The following is a 16,049-nucleotide window of genomic DNA, read 5'->3' on the forward strand; positions in this document are numbered from 1 at the left end:
CTTAACAATTCCATTTCACAGTGTGCTTTAGATTCCCACCAACAGCAAAAAAAAAAAAAATAAAGACTTAAGAAAAAAAACAACTTGCAAATCCAAGACCAGGTGTCTGTTTGTGTGCAGTTCTAAATGAAGCCTTACCATTTCTTAACTAATGAGGATCTTTTCCATGTGGAATAAATTCTTATTACTTAGCAGCATTAGTAATGCTTCGGAAAAAAAAAAAAAGGTACTTAAAATGGTTCAGTTGCCAACTGCCTTTGACTGTCTCAGTAAGACATTGAAACAGACCTTCTGCTCTAAATTAATAAGGCCAATCACAGCCACACAAAGCCCAGAATGACCAATCATTCTTCTGGTGTCCTCGCTATCTTTACTGAGGTCAGATAAATCACTTTCAAGCTGTTAAATCAATGATCATAAATTAGGGCTCTGTTTTTACAGCGCCTTGTGGGAAATTCTCATGGTTAAATTAATCTAACAGCTGCAGCGAAGAGCACCTCCCACAAGCTCATGTCAAAAGTTGTCCCCCCCGACCCCGCTTTTTTTTTTTTTTAGGGGGAAAAAGGACTGAATTATTTGTTTTTACCTAGCACACAAAATGGAATCTCTCCGTCTATCCCTGCTAATTCGTGTTTCAATTGTACCCAGCTGTTTAAATTGCACTGTGCAGAGATTGCCTTGATCCCCAGGTGCTGGTACTCCATCTGTGCTGCTCTGAGAGACTATTTACAGCAGAGGTTAGGCCAGCGATTGCTGGGATGGAAAACTCATTTCTCAGCCTGCCTTTTATTTACACTCTTATTAAAGATCCTTTCACTCATGTTGGAATGGCAGCTAGTGGCTGCAGTGAGCGTTTGGCATCGAGCCAAGCAGCAAAATTACCATGTCGATGAAAGATGGCCTACTTCCATTTTAACCTTTCACTGTTCCCCCCTTTCCATCTATATTTGCATGAAGAAGGATGATTATTGAAAGAGATAGGGGGACAAAGGGATGAGAGAATCCTTGTCAGCTGAGCTTTTCAAGGGATAAACCAATGGTTTGTGACCAATTTGGAAAAATCTTTACTGCCTTATTAATTTCCTACTCCTTTCCCTTAATTGCTATTAGAGTTTATTTTCACATGAAGCAACAGAGCTGCTCATGCTCTGCTTGCATCCTTCCCCTGCTGCTTCCCTGTGCCTTGTGAATGCGACCCTGGGATATGTCTGCAATGTTGAGGTTTCTACTTCATCCCTGATGCAGGTCACACAGAGCCACAGCAACACCCTCAAAGCATTTTTTTTCCCTACAAATGTGCTCTTAGAAATGAATCGCCTTCCTGGGAGCAAGTGGCTCATTGCACATTGCATCTTATGTTACTGGGGGAGGGCAAGGGACAGTGTGAACAGTTGCTGGGGGAAGCTGGCATGCAATCATCATGTTATGGCCCTAGATGCATTTAAAAAATAAAAATAATAACTATTTGTCCGGAAACCTCAGCACATTTGTTTTTAGGAGCAACACAGGACTGGTGAAAAGCAACAAAATCCTCCTCAGCTGCTGCGAGACAACCGCCGACATCATTGTTGAATGCCAACTATAGCCCTGCACTTGTTGTGGGTAGGGGACCCCAAAACTGCAAGCCTCACTACCAAGCTCCACTTGTGAGGCAGCCCATGACCTTAAGTGCAGCAGCAGTGCAGGTTCTTGACTGCTAGCAAAGCCACGCTTTTCTTTCTCTTTGCCTGCTTCCAGGGCAGAAGAAGAGATGAGGCTATTTATTTTCCATTTTCCTGAGTGGAGGAGCGGTGACTTTACCGAGAAGTTTACAAGAGTGGGTGGTCTTGCTCCTGAGCGGTGTTTTGAGTAGTGTGCAAATACCAGCTTTCATATTAAAAAAAAAAAAAAGGGTATATCCTGAAGGATTTAATCCTCTACTTAGATGGTTGTGTCCTACCATTGTTTAGCCACTGCTTGACCTTGCAGGTCCCCGAGAATCGTTGTCTCCACTAATTACCAGGAGGCTCAGATGCCTGCTGGCCGGGGGCAGGCAGCTCCGCGGCGCGAGCTGTCTGATGGTGCAGTCCCAGGACCTGCAGGTACAGGAAGCTTTTCAATACAGTGATAGCTGCTGACTCCTTCAAAGAGTAAACAAAACCGAGTTATTCCCAGTGCAATTTTTAAAACTCAGTTTTGTTCCTGTTGAGAATGTGGCACCTGGAGAAAGGGATGCCTTGCTATTTCTTCCCCACTAATCCTCCTAAAAGGTGGAGGGTTTGTTAACAAAAGCACAACCATATACTTAACTGTACTCTGGGTAACTGACAGCTAAAATAGGTGTATTTACAGACCACTGCTTGCTTTCAGCTCCTGGAACAGGCACAAACAGATCATGTTTTCCAACACCTTAGTTGCTGTTCAAAGTTCTTTGCCAATTTTTTCCTCTATATATCCATATATAAATATATATAGTTATAAATTGAATATTCTACAAACACTTTTTTAGCAGAACTCAGTCTGTGCCATGTAGCTAATTTCAGGACTTCAGGTTAGTTGGGTGTTGTCCTCCCCATTTCCTAATTGACCAAGTACCTGACTCCCATGCTACCTGCTTTCCTAGTGAGGCCAGTACCAGGGAAATCCTGCAGGAGCAGTAGCAGAGAAGCAGTACTAGAAATTTTACATAACCATAAATCTTTTTCTTTTTCTACTCCTTTTTTTTTTTTTGGTGCTAAACAGACCTTCCCTAAAACACCATTCTTAGAAGAATGTAACCACAGCAAGATTTACTGTCTGAGCATTGTGTTTAATATTTTTCCCATTCATAAAATACTTGTATGTCTGGACATGAGACTTAGTTTCAAGGGTGTGTTTTGATTCTTGTCTGGCTCATTTAAACTGCTTCTATGCTGGTGCTCAAGCAGAGAAGGGATAAGACTGATGTTCCAGCTCTTCTAACATATTCTGAATTCCCAGATGTAAAATTCAATTGCATGCGTGCTGGTGAAAAACAAGCACTAAGAGGAGGGGCGCAAAGACCAGGAAAGTAAATTTATTTTTTTAATTGGGAGCAAAGTGAATGCAAGCCTCAGAAAATGCAGCATAAGAAGTTTGTATTAGGAGCTTGTTTGTGGAGTACCTTGATCTCAGCTAGATGAGATGCAGTTGACATTTGGCTCACAAAGCTCTAGGGAAAGCTGGTGGACGTAAGAAATAAGACATTTGGTGCAATTAGCCGCAGTACCAACCCAGGAATGAAAGTAAACAGGCACAACTTGGGATGAGAGGATCTTTCAGAATCAAGGCCTAAACTGCTTGTAGACGTAGCAATTCCCCATGCTTTGTACATTCTGTGGCAATTCCCTATTTGAGTAATTGGTTTGTCTGCTTCTAGATCCTGGAGAACTGCAACTGGATTTGGGTGCTTCTTGTCTCCCCTTCCCCATCCCAGTACATGCTGTAATGCTGCTCTGTACCGTGGAACAGCTGCCTCAGCCTACATCTGCTGAGACGGTCTAGCTGCAATGAGCTGCAGGATTAAAAATTAAACTAATACACATTTAAGAGATCTGGATGGGCAGAATCAGTCTAAATTTTTGAAGAGACTGAAATGACTGCAGGTGTGTCAGTTCCTTTTACATCCCTGAGATTTATTGAATATTATACTGGGCAGAGAAATGGTCTCTGTTTAGGAACAATTTGTGCTACTTGATGAGGTGATTGCCTAGTCATTTGTCTTCAACAGTTACTCTCATGGGAAAACAGTTATCTTTTCTTGTAATTTTACTCATGGATATCTTGCAGAATTTCCATATTCTTAAGCTTTACCTTCCTAAAGCAAAAATAGGAAAATTTCAGATTTGTTTGCTTAGTCCCTGAAAAGTTGTAGCAATAATTACAGAAATAAGCTACGACTATCACATCAGAAGCTAAATACTGTATCTGAGCTTGTATGATAACCTTTGGATCTTCTAGCCAGCTCTTAATTTGCCAAGGAAAAGTAGTTTCCCTGGAGAATAACTGGGCCAAAGAACTGGGGTAACAACGGCTGAAAAAGTCGAACCCTCTAAAATCAACTTAAAACCATTAAAGTTTCCCCTTTCAAATAGGAGAATTAACGTATTATATGCATGTAAGTTTTCATTTTGAGGCAATGAGCAATGTTAGGTTAATGAAGAAATCATTTCCCTTTCTACAGGACGTCCCTTTGGCTACCAGCGATTCCTGCCTTGCTGGTGATGCTGTCTGTATCAGCACCCATAGGAAGCGAGTGGTGGGAGGAGGTGGATGGCCAAGGATGCAGTGGCACATTGCAAACAGCAGTTAACTACTCCAAAATGTTCTGCATCAAAGAGGAGCACAGTAAGGAGAAGGAAGGAAAAAATACCACCCATAGCATAAACCAGAAAGATGCTCTGTTGGGGTACAGCCTGTTGGGAAAGGCCTTGATTTACCAGAGACAAGAAAAAAACCCAACCAACAGATTGGTAAATCCAGGGATGACTGTGAAGCTCAGGGATGATGCCAAACCATTACAGCTGGTTGTATGCCGTCCTTACAGAAGAACGCCCTAAAGGATTACCTTCTACTGCTTAAGGGAATAAATGCTCAGGGGTGTAAAGATCAGGGACATCTTGACTCTTTAGAGCTCAGGAAATTATGCAGTAATACACCAAAGAAAAAGAAGGTAATTCTAATCTTAGGTGGCCTCAAATTTATGAAGGTTCAGAGATCTCATCTGTCTATGCATCTAAATAATCAGTCTTGAATTAGCTGCAGTAAAGATCTAATTAGTTTTTCTACTGCAGCTTCCTCCCTCTCCCCTTAGTAGTTTGTGGCAGAGTGCTGTAGACTATTTCTGAAGCTTCAAATTTAGGATTAATTGTTCTTAATTTATTAAGAGTCTCCAAATCACGTGTTCTTTATTTACCTGTAGACACATTTTGCCTACCTTGGCCATAGTCCTTTTTATTAAACTTGTCCTCAAAGCACAATTTCTCCTGGTATCATTTTTTCCCTAAAAAGTTATGGCATCCTTTGTTTTGCAAAAAGTGGAAGATTTTTTAAAAAAGCCTTCGTCCTTCCTTCTAACAAGAACAGGATGTGCAATAACTTTGGTTTATATAAGCCTTCCTGGAAAGCACGAGAGAAACTCTGGAATCAATAAAAGCTGCAGTGTAATAGCATAAAGAAGTAAACTTTTTGTGAAGGTACATTGCTCTATGAGGATACATTAAGAAGATGAAACTTCAGGCCTCAGTTTTACAGAAACTGTACAAAATACAATAAATTACTGGGATTGTTCACTTATGTTGCTTTAGTTAACTAAGCATATTCAGTAGAATACCAGGAATGTACTATTTGGCTAAGCACTGATTTATTGCCTATAGGAATTAAAGAAACTGATGTCCAAATTGGAAGAGTTGTATCTATTGCCTAAAAAATGAAAATAACAAGCCTTACTTGACCTCAAGCTTACAGAATTTAGGGCATAAGAAAGAGATGCGAAAGCAATAGGATGACGTGGAGCAAACTCCTTTAGGTTCACTTGATGTGCAACAGTTCCCTGTCAGTGCACGCTACCAACACATATTTATTCAGCTGATGCCAGCGAGCCAGGCAAAGCTGTGCTGAAGTTTTATTTGCACAGCAATTTTAAACTTGACACAGTGGTCGGATTGCAGTAATAAACTCTAGGACTTAAGGGGAGAGTGAGAAGAACCAGAGTGAAAGTAACAAATTGCTTCTCTGCACTCTCAGTTATGCTCAGTGAACACAACGGGCACATGCAGCATTTTAAAAACCAGGGTAACACTAGAACAAGTGTTTTCACTGTTCTTCTACTAAATTTGAGGTGAAATAGGAATCGGGAGAACCATTTGTGCTACAATGCAATACTTCAAAGATATAAACAGTAGATACGTGCCTAGCTCTCATTCTCTTGCTGGCAACCCAGATGGGTATTGCCTGTGGCTGTATGCTGGTACAATGCAAAAAGGCCAGTGTTAGTTCCTGCATCTTTGGTACCTTCAAATACATCTTCGGTTGCTGAATAACCATGACAGCTTGCTTTGCTGGAATCTATGAATTCACCCTTGCTTTTACTCTAAACTTAGAGCAGAATTTGAGACTGTGATTCCTAAGAAACTGGGGAGGAGGGAAAACTTATTCCAACTGTGTTGTCATTTCAAGAATTGCACCCAGTTGCATAGCTTTTCATTGAGTCAGACCATGGCAACTGGCAGTCTGAGCAATGAATCATAAGCTGATGGGAGCACATAGCTCACACAGTTATCCGACAGCTGATCTTCCAGATCAACCCATACACTAATGCACCTCATAGGGATTTACTTCATTAAATCAAGAGTGAGACCTTTTGTCAGTGAATCATCCATTCCCTTGTAAAGCAGAGTGTGCTACTTGTCTGTATTGCACAATTAGTAATACACACAAAGAGACTTAGGTACTCGTCAAGACAAAGGCAGAATAATAATGGTTATAGATGTAGATGGATATATATAATATATAATTTAAAATTTTATTTTAAAACTTTGCGCATACACTTCTTCAGCATCCTCCTCTTTTGTTCATTGCACTGAAAAGTTTGAAAAAACACAAAATATATCCCTTTACTAAACATTTGTTGTTCTTAGGTTACAAAAAGATTAACATTTCACAGTCACAGAGCAGAAGTACATTGGTCCAAAACATCTTCCTCCAGCAGGTCCTCCATTCTTCAGGACATAAAAAACCCTAGACAGTTGTACAGATCTCAAAACAAGATGACTTGTCTGATGAAGGAAAGAAAAAGGTGGCAGTTATTTAAAAAACAAACAAACAAAAAACCACCAGAAAAACTTAGACCAAAATAAGACACCTATGAAAGAACACCAGCAGCAATGGTTAAAAAAAAAAAAAAAGAGAGATAAAGAAAAAAGAATGAGAGTGGAGGTGGACAAGGGCATCCCCCTTCAAGTACATCACAGGTAGAAATACAGCAGCACAGTTACAGCATCGTTTGGTGTCTCTCTCTCTATGGTAGCCACATTGCTATATCTTCATCTAGGACACATGGAGGAAAACTATTTACACACCAAAAATGTCAGGGAGGAACAACAATTCCACAGAGTTTGCAATTCATGTTTGATACAAAAATGTTGAAAGTATTTGTACATAAAATGTAAAATAAAAGCAAAATGCCGAGGCAGGAAGAAACACAGCAGATTTGTTTGGAGTGTGTAGTGTTCTTTAAAAACCTAGCAAAAGTTCAAAGCCAAAATCTGCCCAAACATCAAGTGCAGCTCTTCAAAAATATCCTGGAGGCACAGAATTGATGGTACCTCACAGACCTCTCGTCATATTTTAACATGGAAGTAACTTTAACATGGAAATCCACTGCTAACAGCAGACTCTGACCACTCTTCCTTTAGCTTGTTAGCCCTGTTGTTTTTTAGAATTTATTAAAAAAATTCTCTCTCTCCCCCACATGAGGCCACTGAACATCAGCCCTCTCAGACAATACACTTTTGTGTTCACAGAGGAAGCATCACTGCCTTAATGTACCCAAAGATGGTTGTGTGCCCCACTTAAGGTGTAAATGAAATGTCTACCTTCTTCGTCAAATTAAACAAAGAAGGTTTTAGGCTGTAGTGCAAGAGAAAGATGGCTGAAATGGCTGTACTACCTTCTGCAACAGTATTAACAGAAGAATGGTAGAAGCTTCTTGGTTTTGAGTTTCTAGAAATTGGACTGGACTAGGCACCAGAAGATGGTGTTACATTGCACTGTCAGCGAACCTGGACTACATGGCATACTACCTCCTTTCCTTGCCCTTGTCCAGGAAGGACAAGAACTTGCCTGACTTTCTAGGCAGTGCCCATGGACAGGCAAGGACACAGCACTGTGCAATAGCAGTATGAATACAGATGTAACTCAGGACTGAGGTTCCTTGCTGCTAAGGCTTAAACAGTTTTGGATACTAAGGGAACTTCACTGGCAAAAAAACGTAGCACTGCCAGCGTCAGGCAGTAACTACGATGATGTGCCAAGGATCTAAAATTTGGACTTGGTGCCGAACTTGGTGCAGTTTGAGGAGGCGAGCTGTCTGCTCCTAACTCGGGAGCTTCGCTGAGCCCTAGAGCAGCTGCAAGTCTGCACATGGCAATATCCATCCTGTGCCTATCTGAAAAATGGTATTGTGCACCATGGATCCTCCCTGCCATCAGTGGTTTCTAATGCTGTGACTCCCAAAATAATTCGACCTATAAAGGGACTTGGAAATGCTTTTAATTATTCTTGCTTCTCACACAATACCTCCCCAATAAATGGCTCCTGCCTCCTATTTATATGAGGCTTTGGTGTGTATATGTACTTGTACCATGCCTTGAAGCAGAGCACAGACCACAGTGCAGGCACATAAGAAGCTCGTACTGAAAGCAGATAGAAGTGAAAGCCCAGGGACTAATGCAGGTTATCAGAGATTTACCAGAGACATTCTAGGGAGGCAAGCATGCAAATGTGTAGCAGATACTTTGTAAAAAAGCAAAACAAAAAGCATTACAGCATCATTTCAGTCACATACACCTGAGTAGGAAACTTTTTATTATTCTTTGAAGTTCTCAGAATTTATTAATTGATGCTAATTGATATTAACTGTTGATACTGTACTTCTGCCCTTTCCAGGAGAGGGGCTGACAGCTAACACAACTTGACCCGGGCCCAGTCACTGCAGAGAAGCAGGCTGACTGACAGCAATACCTCAGATGAACAACAAACAGAGTAGAGGCTGATTCACGAAGCCATACCAGCGTCCACGAGATTTTGCTCTGAGAAGTCACCAGCCAGTTTGCTCCCACCAAGTCATGCACTCCGCTAACCTATCTCTCCAGGGGTATGTTTAAAAACACCCCTGAACGAGAAGGTGCATTTTCCATTGCCTTGAAGTTTCACTTTTAAATTTTGGCAAATGCTACACTGGAAATTTATTTCCACCACATTGCACTGGGTGGTTTTGTAATGACTGGTCTGTGTGTTGACACCATGTTACCAAATAATGAAGACTAACAATGCACAAGCACTGAAACATTTGACTCAGGCTTGTAGTTAGTACCAGCAAGCACCAGCTTCTTTGCTGTTCAGACAACTCCACCAGAACTGCCAGCTTTAGTTTCTTTGTGCAAGAGGATATGAATTGCTAGAGGACTACACAACTGCATTTGCAAAGAGACAACAGGAGTTACACAGAGCATAAAAAGCATGTTTACAAGTTTATTAGGCCAAAAAAAAAAAAAAAGCACAAGAGAAGATCTCTTGCTTAAACTTTAAAACATATGAGGGGCCATGTGAAAAATATTCTAGACTCCAAACCTCTCTTTTTACCCAGCTGCACACAGAAAAAGAGGTAAAGGGAAAAAAAATAAGGAAAGAATAGATAAAGCATGACAACACATAATCAGATATGCCACTGATATATGCTGAAGCTCTAGAATATAAAACATCCATGTTCTGCACAACTTTATCACATGCAGGCACTGGGGATTGCACGTAACAGTTTTCAGGCTAAAATCACGCACTTTGCTGCATGTTTGAGCCGTTACACACTCTGCGTTGCCTGCTCTCAACCTGAAACTCCTACTGGGTCTAGAGATTTAGAGCAAGGGTAGTTTAAATCCACCGAGACTGTTGCACACGTACTTCCGGATGCAATCAAATAAAGCATCTGGGCAGCTACACCGCACACACGCTGCATGTTTACGTAGCACATTATAAATTACAAAACTGGCGAGCTCTAGGCCACGCCTGTTCAGGAGAAAGTCTGCAAAGGGCACAGCATCCTCCTTCTCCTTTGGAAAGGACACAACATTTGTGAGCTGCCTAGTCAGTGCCCTACAGTTATGTCAGCTCCCTGTCTTTTGGCTATCCAAGAAGTACAAACCAGATAAGGAGCTCCAAAAGAATGTGGTCTGGGGGCAAATGAGGTTGAACTTGGCTCCCCAGCCAATATACACTAGAACCTTCCGATTTCGTTTTTTCTTCAACTCCTGCCAATGAAGACAGCTGCCTGCTTAAAGGACAGGCAGCCAGGTTAAGCTGCAGATTTGCTCACTTGTTTCCCTCTTGGACTATTGCTTTCACTCTGGTAACATTTTACTCAGATTTTCTTTATTTAAATTGATGCATCACTGCTAAGAAAAATGCTGCTGAAGCTAGCCAAGGGCTTCTATCTACCACAGTGATATTTGAGCCTTGATTACAGTCCTCAATACCAAGAGACAGAAAGTTATAAGCTGTCACTTTCTGATCACCAAATGAGGCAGGAAGAAGTGAAAGGACTTTTAAATAGATCACTATCTGGGTATCCAAATTGATAACGAGAACAATACCACCACTTCAAGTAGGAATCCAACTAAAAATACACTCGTGAGCCCAAATAAATGTACTGAATCCCAACTGATGCAAAAGCTGTATGGTCAGGGATCCTTTCAACAGGATAAAGCAGGCAGAACCATTCCATGAATGAAAATCTCTGATCCCAAAGAAACCATGGCCTCCAGGTAAACATTACATAAAGCTGAGTTTGCATGCTCTGTATAATCATGGTATACACACAACAGGGAATCTTGACAAATAACTCCTCACACCAGAATTAAATCTTGCCATACAGGACTGTGACCTATTTCTCCTGGACAATTTTGCAGGTGGCTGTTTTAGCTGCAGTAAACACGCATATTCACACTGAAAACAATTTCAGTTTTCCTACTAAAATACAGTATAGTCTACTGAAAAAGAGACAGGAGAGGAAAATGGGGGGTTTTGAAGGATTACACAAGTTTGAAGCTGTCTGTAGGTAAGTCATGAATGCAACTTTTTGAAAGAAGAAAACTCTTGAGTCTCATATATGTATATATAGGTATTTTCAAATGAGATGTGACCCAAGTCACCTTCTGAATATTTGGGCGTAGATTTCAGGAGCCTCCTTGGCTTCTGACACCCACTTCTACTTCCACAAGTGAAATGGCTCTTCCAAGCTACATCGTAAACTGAGAAAAAGAAATTAATTCCCCACCTGGAGGGACGACAGAATCCATAATATGCTAGCAGCATTTAAATCCCATTCCTGTTAAGCACCAAAAACATTTCTACAGGGAAACTGTAATCTTAAGGGTTATCTTTAATCATATACAGTATATGTGCAGAGCCCTAGCTTTTGGGCAGAAAAATACCCCTCCAGCATTAGTTTTGAATAGATTACATTAATCGGAAGTGTCCTGGTCAGATCACCAAAAACATATTGTCTCTTATAGGCCCTTCCCCAAAAGATCCCCATCCTATAACCACTCTTGATGCTACTTTCACGACTGTTTGTTCCCGTGTATTAAAGGGATGACGTAGACAGAGATGTCGTCTCCAGAGCCCAGCCTGTCGTTGGATATTCGCCAGCCCCGGTCCTTCAGCACTCCCCTGGCTCGCATCACCAGGTCCTGCGCCGCCAGCGTGTACCTGTGGAAAAGGCAGAACACAGCCAGGGAGTGCTCGTCTTCGTGTGGAAAGTGGGTTTTCACAGCCTGCCAGATTTACTGTTGCAAGCTACCAGGACAAGCTTCCCAGTGTTTTAGAAGCAGGCAGGAGAAACACAAACCATGGCATACCCACAAAGCAACCCCTTCCAGTTCAGTGATGGCTCCTGCATCAGAATCTAAAGGTATTTGATGAGCACCAATCGACCAAAAAGTCACTGGCCGTTTTGGGTGCCTGGCTTCACCAGTTTTCAGGAAAATATTAACACACTTGCCTTAACAAACTGGCTTTCTAGGAGTAGTCTGAAAATTGAGGACCCCAGATAACACTACCTGCTGTTGAAAACTACACCCTTGTTCACTGACACACCTAAAGGTAAACATGGCTCAACTATTTCAGAGACAAACTATAGCAAAGTCATTTGAAAGCAAGTAATAGAGCACTAAAAATAAAATCAAAATTACACTTTAAACCAAGCAGACTAACTTGTCTGTTTTCCTTGACCATAGGAATGATTTTAAAATCTCTTTTATCCTGAAACTGGAAAAGGAAACTTACAGCTAATACAACTAGATTAACAGAATCCCACAGTTCTTTCACATTTATGAGTTCAATGAAAACTGTGTGAATGCGAGTTGTTAAGTGCTTAATTTAGTGAAATACCAAGTTTCATGTTGCTTCAAAACTCCCAGCCTGTGCTGGGCTGAGCGGCATTGGATTTATGGCAGTTATTTTCTGTCCTGAAAAAATAACAGGTGGTGCTTGGGGGCAGAAGGGTGTCAAGAGTCCAAAAGGTGATGCACAGACAGTGCTCCGTCATGTGCTCTGACATGTTCCCCTTATCATTTTACCTGCTGTTACTAGATCAACACATCTGTGTACTCATTTAGAAGTTTCCTCTGAAAGAAATCTCATTATGGGTGAACAGCTACTGTCACATGTTTTTCTTCATCAGTCCAACACCTGGCTAAGATGTTTTGAATTTGGTTGGGTGGAGGCAAGCTTTTCTATGATTTGATAATTAAAAATTAATCAAACAGTTAAAAGACTGACAAGAAAAAAACAGTTCAATATTCTGTCTGCCTGTGTTTTATTTAAAGCATAAGTATCAACCTCCAAGATGATGCGGGGCTCTATGAAGCCAAACACAGAGGCCACCAGAAGCAAAGCACACCTCTGTAGTTTCCAGAAACCAGGAAGGACAAGAAGCGTTTGCATTTGAAGACCCTCTTTTCTAGGCAGGATCCTTGGCCAGGAATTATCTGCCCAGATCCCATCTGAGGAACAGGAAAGAACAGCATCTCCATTGGTGAGACGTGGGGTGGGGGGAACCAACTACTTTATTGAGTATCCAGGACTGTTCTAACCCCAGAAATTTTCACCAGAGAACCCCAGAATTTTTCACCAGAGAATGCATTATTAAATGGTAATTTCTATCAGTGCAGACTTTTATTCACTCTCTGGGAATAAAAGAAGGAAAAAACCCCAATTGTGTTCTGTTTCTACAATTTTGGTGCCTTAAACTCAAATGACTCCTTTGAACTAGCAATAGACTTATTTGCTCTACTAGAAAGATTTCTTCAGTGCAAATGAACCAACATTTGACTACCCAAAAGGTTTGATGTTAAATCCAACTAATGTTGTACAGAAGCAATGCACCTCCTGCTCCTAATGGTACCGAGTGATAAAATTTCCAGCCCTCACTAGTTTTGAGAAAAGATTTACTTTTAGCAATAAGAGAAGGGCCCAAGGCATGAACTCTAACACACACGCTTGCACACACATGTGCACACTGTCTGCACGTTCCAAAAAAAGTCTGTAACAACAACTTCAAGCTGTAACGGCAGGATGTAGCAAGAAGCACTGCCCATACTGTCCTAACGCAACATGAAATTGTATTTTCTAAGGGGAAAAACCCCAAACATACATACTTCACTCCCCAGTTCCCAAATCCCCAAATCAGATGCAGGGCTAAGGAACAAAAGGACTCCACGTGGCAAGCGAGAAACTGGAATATTTATTCACAGCTTGTCTGATGCCAAGTGAATTTTGGCTAGAACATCTTTTCCAAGGATTTCTCAGCTATTGTCAGAATTTAAGAGAAGAAAACACCCATCATTCTGTGAGAAAATTTTGCCTTCCTCCTTTTTCTAATTAACAAGGGCTCCCCACATCTGAAGAGTACAAAGGAAAGAGTATTGCTCTTGACCGTGTAAAGCTTTTGCCGCTTAATGTTTGGAGAGGGCAAGATAAAAAAAAAGGAATTTTAATAAAGCAGAAATTCTCTTGGAGACAGACTATGAAATACACAAGAAAACCAGCATATCGAAGCAAATGAAAAGGAACAGGTGAAGGCAGCAGCGAGGTAACATATTCCTCTCCTTGTGTAGCGCTGAATTGAAGCGATGCTGTTCAACTTGGCACTAGAGGAGATAGGGTGAAGTCTCTTGTACCTGGAGATGAATAGCAGCAGCAGTCCATTACCGAATGCTTTATTCTCCAGTGCTGTGAACTTGGGATTCAGCTGGCGAGACAGCATTAGAGAACTGCTGAAGTAGTTTTAAAGTATCCACTTCCTCCTAATGAACAGCCTCGCTGGAATACAACTTTTGTGTTTTAAGAATAAATATATATGGTTTTTTTTCTTCTCCTGAAGCTTTCAGTATTGATCAGTGAAAATACTGCAGGAGAAATGGTGACAGTGGGGGAAACGTGCTGCTGTCTGAGCAGCTTCTTATCTTCTCACACCCAGCAGAGGTGGAACAACTCCTCAGCATCCTCATAAATCTCTAGCTAGTGTGAGAGAGAGAGAGGGAATGAGAAAGGACAGGAGGGAGGACAAGAAATAAAAGATTCCCAAGGTCAGTGGGTAAACCTGCATAAGTGCAGCTGAAGGAAACGGGCAAGAGTCACGCTTCTCTGTCTTCACATGTCTTCAGAGAGATGATGTATGGAAAGCAGCAGTATGTCACTACCACCTATTCTTCACTCAGGGTCCCCTTCATGCTTTTGTCTGCCACAATACCCATAAGAAATGAGCTGGCTAAGAAATCCAGCTCCACTCCAGCTTCTTCCCTCCATTGCAGCCCTCATGGAGGAACTGTTCTCTAATCAAGTCTGTGCCCATCACCCGCTGCCCAAATCCCCTGAGGCTGTGTCTGCATGTCTGGGTGAAGACAGACCCAAGGACTTTGCTCTCCCTGCACTTGGAGATGCCCAGGCACATGCTGTGTTTGACAGGATTCAAAGATGTTTTTCTGTGGGTAACAAACACAGTTCTGACAGTAAGTATCAGCAGGAGAGAGTCCCAAGAGCGTTGCCGAGGGCTGTAAGCTCTTACCCATCAGCCTATAAAATGACCTCTAATTCAAATGGGAGGGATATTGCTCCCTTAAAGAGCTAATTACTTAACAGATAAGTACTTTGCAGCTCTAAAATCTTCCTCCCTAGCCTTTTTTTTTTTTTTTTTTTTTTTTTTAAATATGCGCCTGTCATGGAATAAGTAGGCTACTGGGTCAGGCAGATCCAGAGTCTGCTCCACAGGTAGGTTGTCCAGAAGACCACAGCATTACCAAACCCAGGGGGAAAGTCTCTTACGTTCTGACAAGTTTTCTACATCCCTGGAGATTTCACATTTCCAGCTGATCACCTCACCACAGACTATGTCACTACACCCATCACAGAACCTGACGTTCTGTGGGACAACATTTCATTTAAACATAACAGTGATAATATGGCAAACAAGATTTTCCTGTCACTGACTAGTGAGAGGAATGAACGCAGCTCCACAGTCTGAGCTGCTATGCTATTGTAAATTCATTAGTTATACCTCATTTGGACCACTGTGAAGTAATTACGTAAAAACTCTCACACAGTACTTTAAACCCTTTAAATATTCTTTACAACCAAGCAGCAAGAGCAATTCCGCAAAGGTAATTTTCATAAATATAACTGTAAACTGTATGAGGGACTGCTCTAATTACCTTTGCAAGCTGGCATGAGAAATGTCTTGCCACCACTACTTGTAAGCCTCTAAATGACCTGGCACAAAGTTACTTAAAAGAACAAATTAATTTTCGATTCAGATGTCCATTCACAGACCAGTAGGTCAAACGCTAATAAATGTGTTTGTTCTAACTCGTAATACAGCAGGCCCAATTCTGGAGTGTGTTGTACTCATGCTGGCACAAACAGGGACTAATCCCCCACAATTACTGGGGCTAGACCAGCACAAACAAATCTGAATGAAACAAAGAAAATGTCTTTTTTTCCTTTAGTGTCTTTGATTTCTATGACTGCTTTATAATGGATGAAAAATCACTCACTTAACAAGTCAAAAGATTGAACAAAGAATTCCCATTCCTACTGCAGCAAGCGTGGTGGCCATCACCAGCTTTGGACAGACGAAAAGGAACAAGACAGACACGATACACCCAGACTGTATTCACAACAGACAGGACCAGTGAGGATGGTAGGAAGGGCCAACCTTTCCCAATGACTAGATGAGAATGGAGACAGAGCAGGGCAGAGGTATTACACTTTACCAGGTG

General features: G+C 41.4%; 2 protein-coding genes across 4 annotated transcripts in view; one reads left to right on the top strand and one right to left on the bottom strand.

Annotated features, from left to right (window-relative positions):
• MON2 (MON2 homolog, regulator of endosome-to-Golgi trafficking) overlaps positions 1-4,101 on the top strand; it is a 121,117-nt gene extending 117,016 nt beyond the window's left edge. For 2 of the 3 annotated variants that reach the window (XM_069802273.1, XM_069802277.1), the window contains one exon: positions 1,498-4,101. In XM_069802273.1, the coding sequence (XP_069658374.1) occupies positions 1,498-1,572 (75 nt within the window). In that variant the 3' untranslated portion in view covers positions 1,573-4,101. The remainder of the gene's footprint in view (positions 1-1,497) is intronic. The other variant, XR_011327823.1, reaches the window with a different exon arrangement.
• A 2,398-nt stretch (positions 4,102-6,499) lies between these two features.
• The window catches only part of PPM1H (protein phosphatase, Mg2+/Mn2+ dependent 1H), a 144,323-nt gene continuing 134,773 nt past the window's right edge, over positions 6,500-16,049 (bottom strand). The window contains exon 10 of the mRNA XM_069802283.1: positions 6,500-11,481. Within this exon, the coding sequence (XP_069658384.1) occupies positions 11,334-11,481 (148 nt within the window). The 3' untranslated portion in view covers positions 6,500-11,333. The remainder of the gene's footprint in view (positions 11,482-16,049) is intronic.

Source organism: Haliaeetus albicilla, chromosome 14, assembly GCF_947461875.1.
Source record: "Haliaeetus albicilla chromosome 14, bHalAlb1.1, whole genome shotgun sequence".
NCBI classification, from domain to species: Eukaryota; Metazoa; Chordata; class Aves; order Accipitriformes; family Accipitridae; genus Haliaeetus; species Haliaeetus albicilla.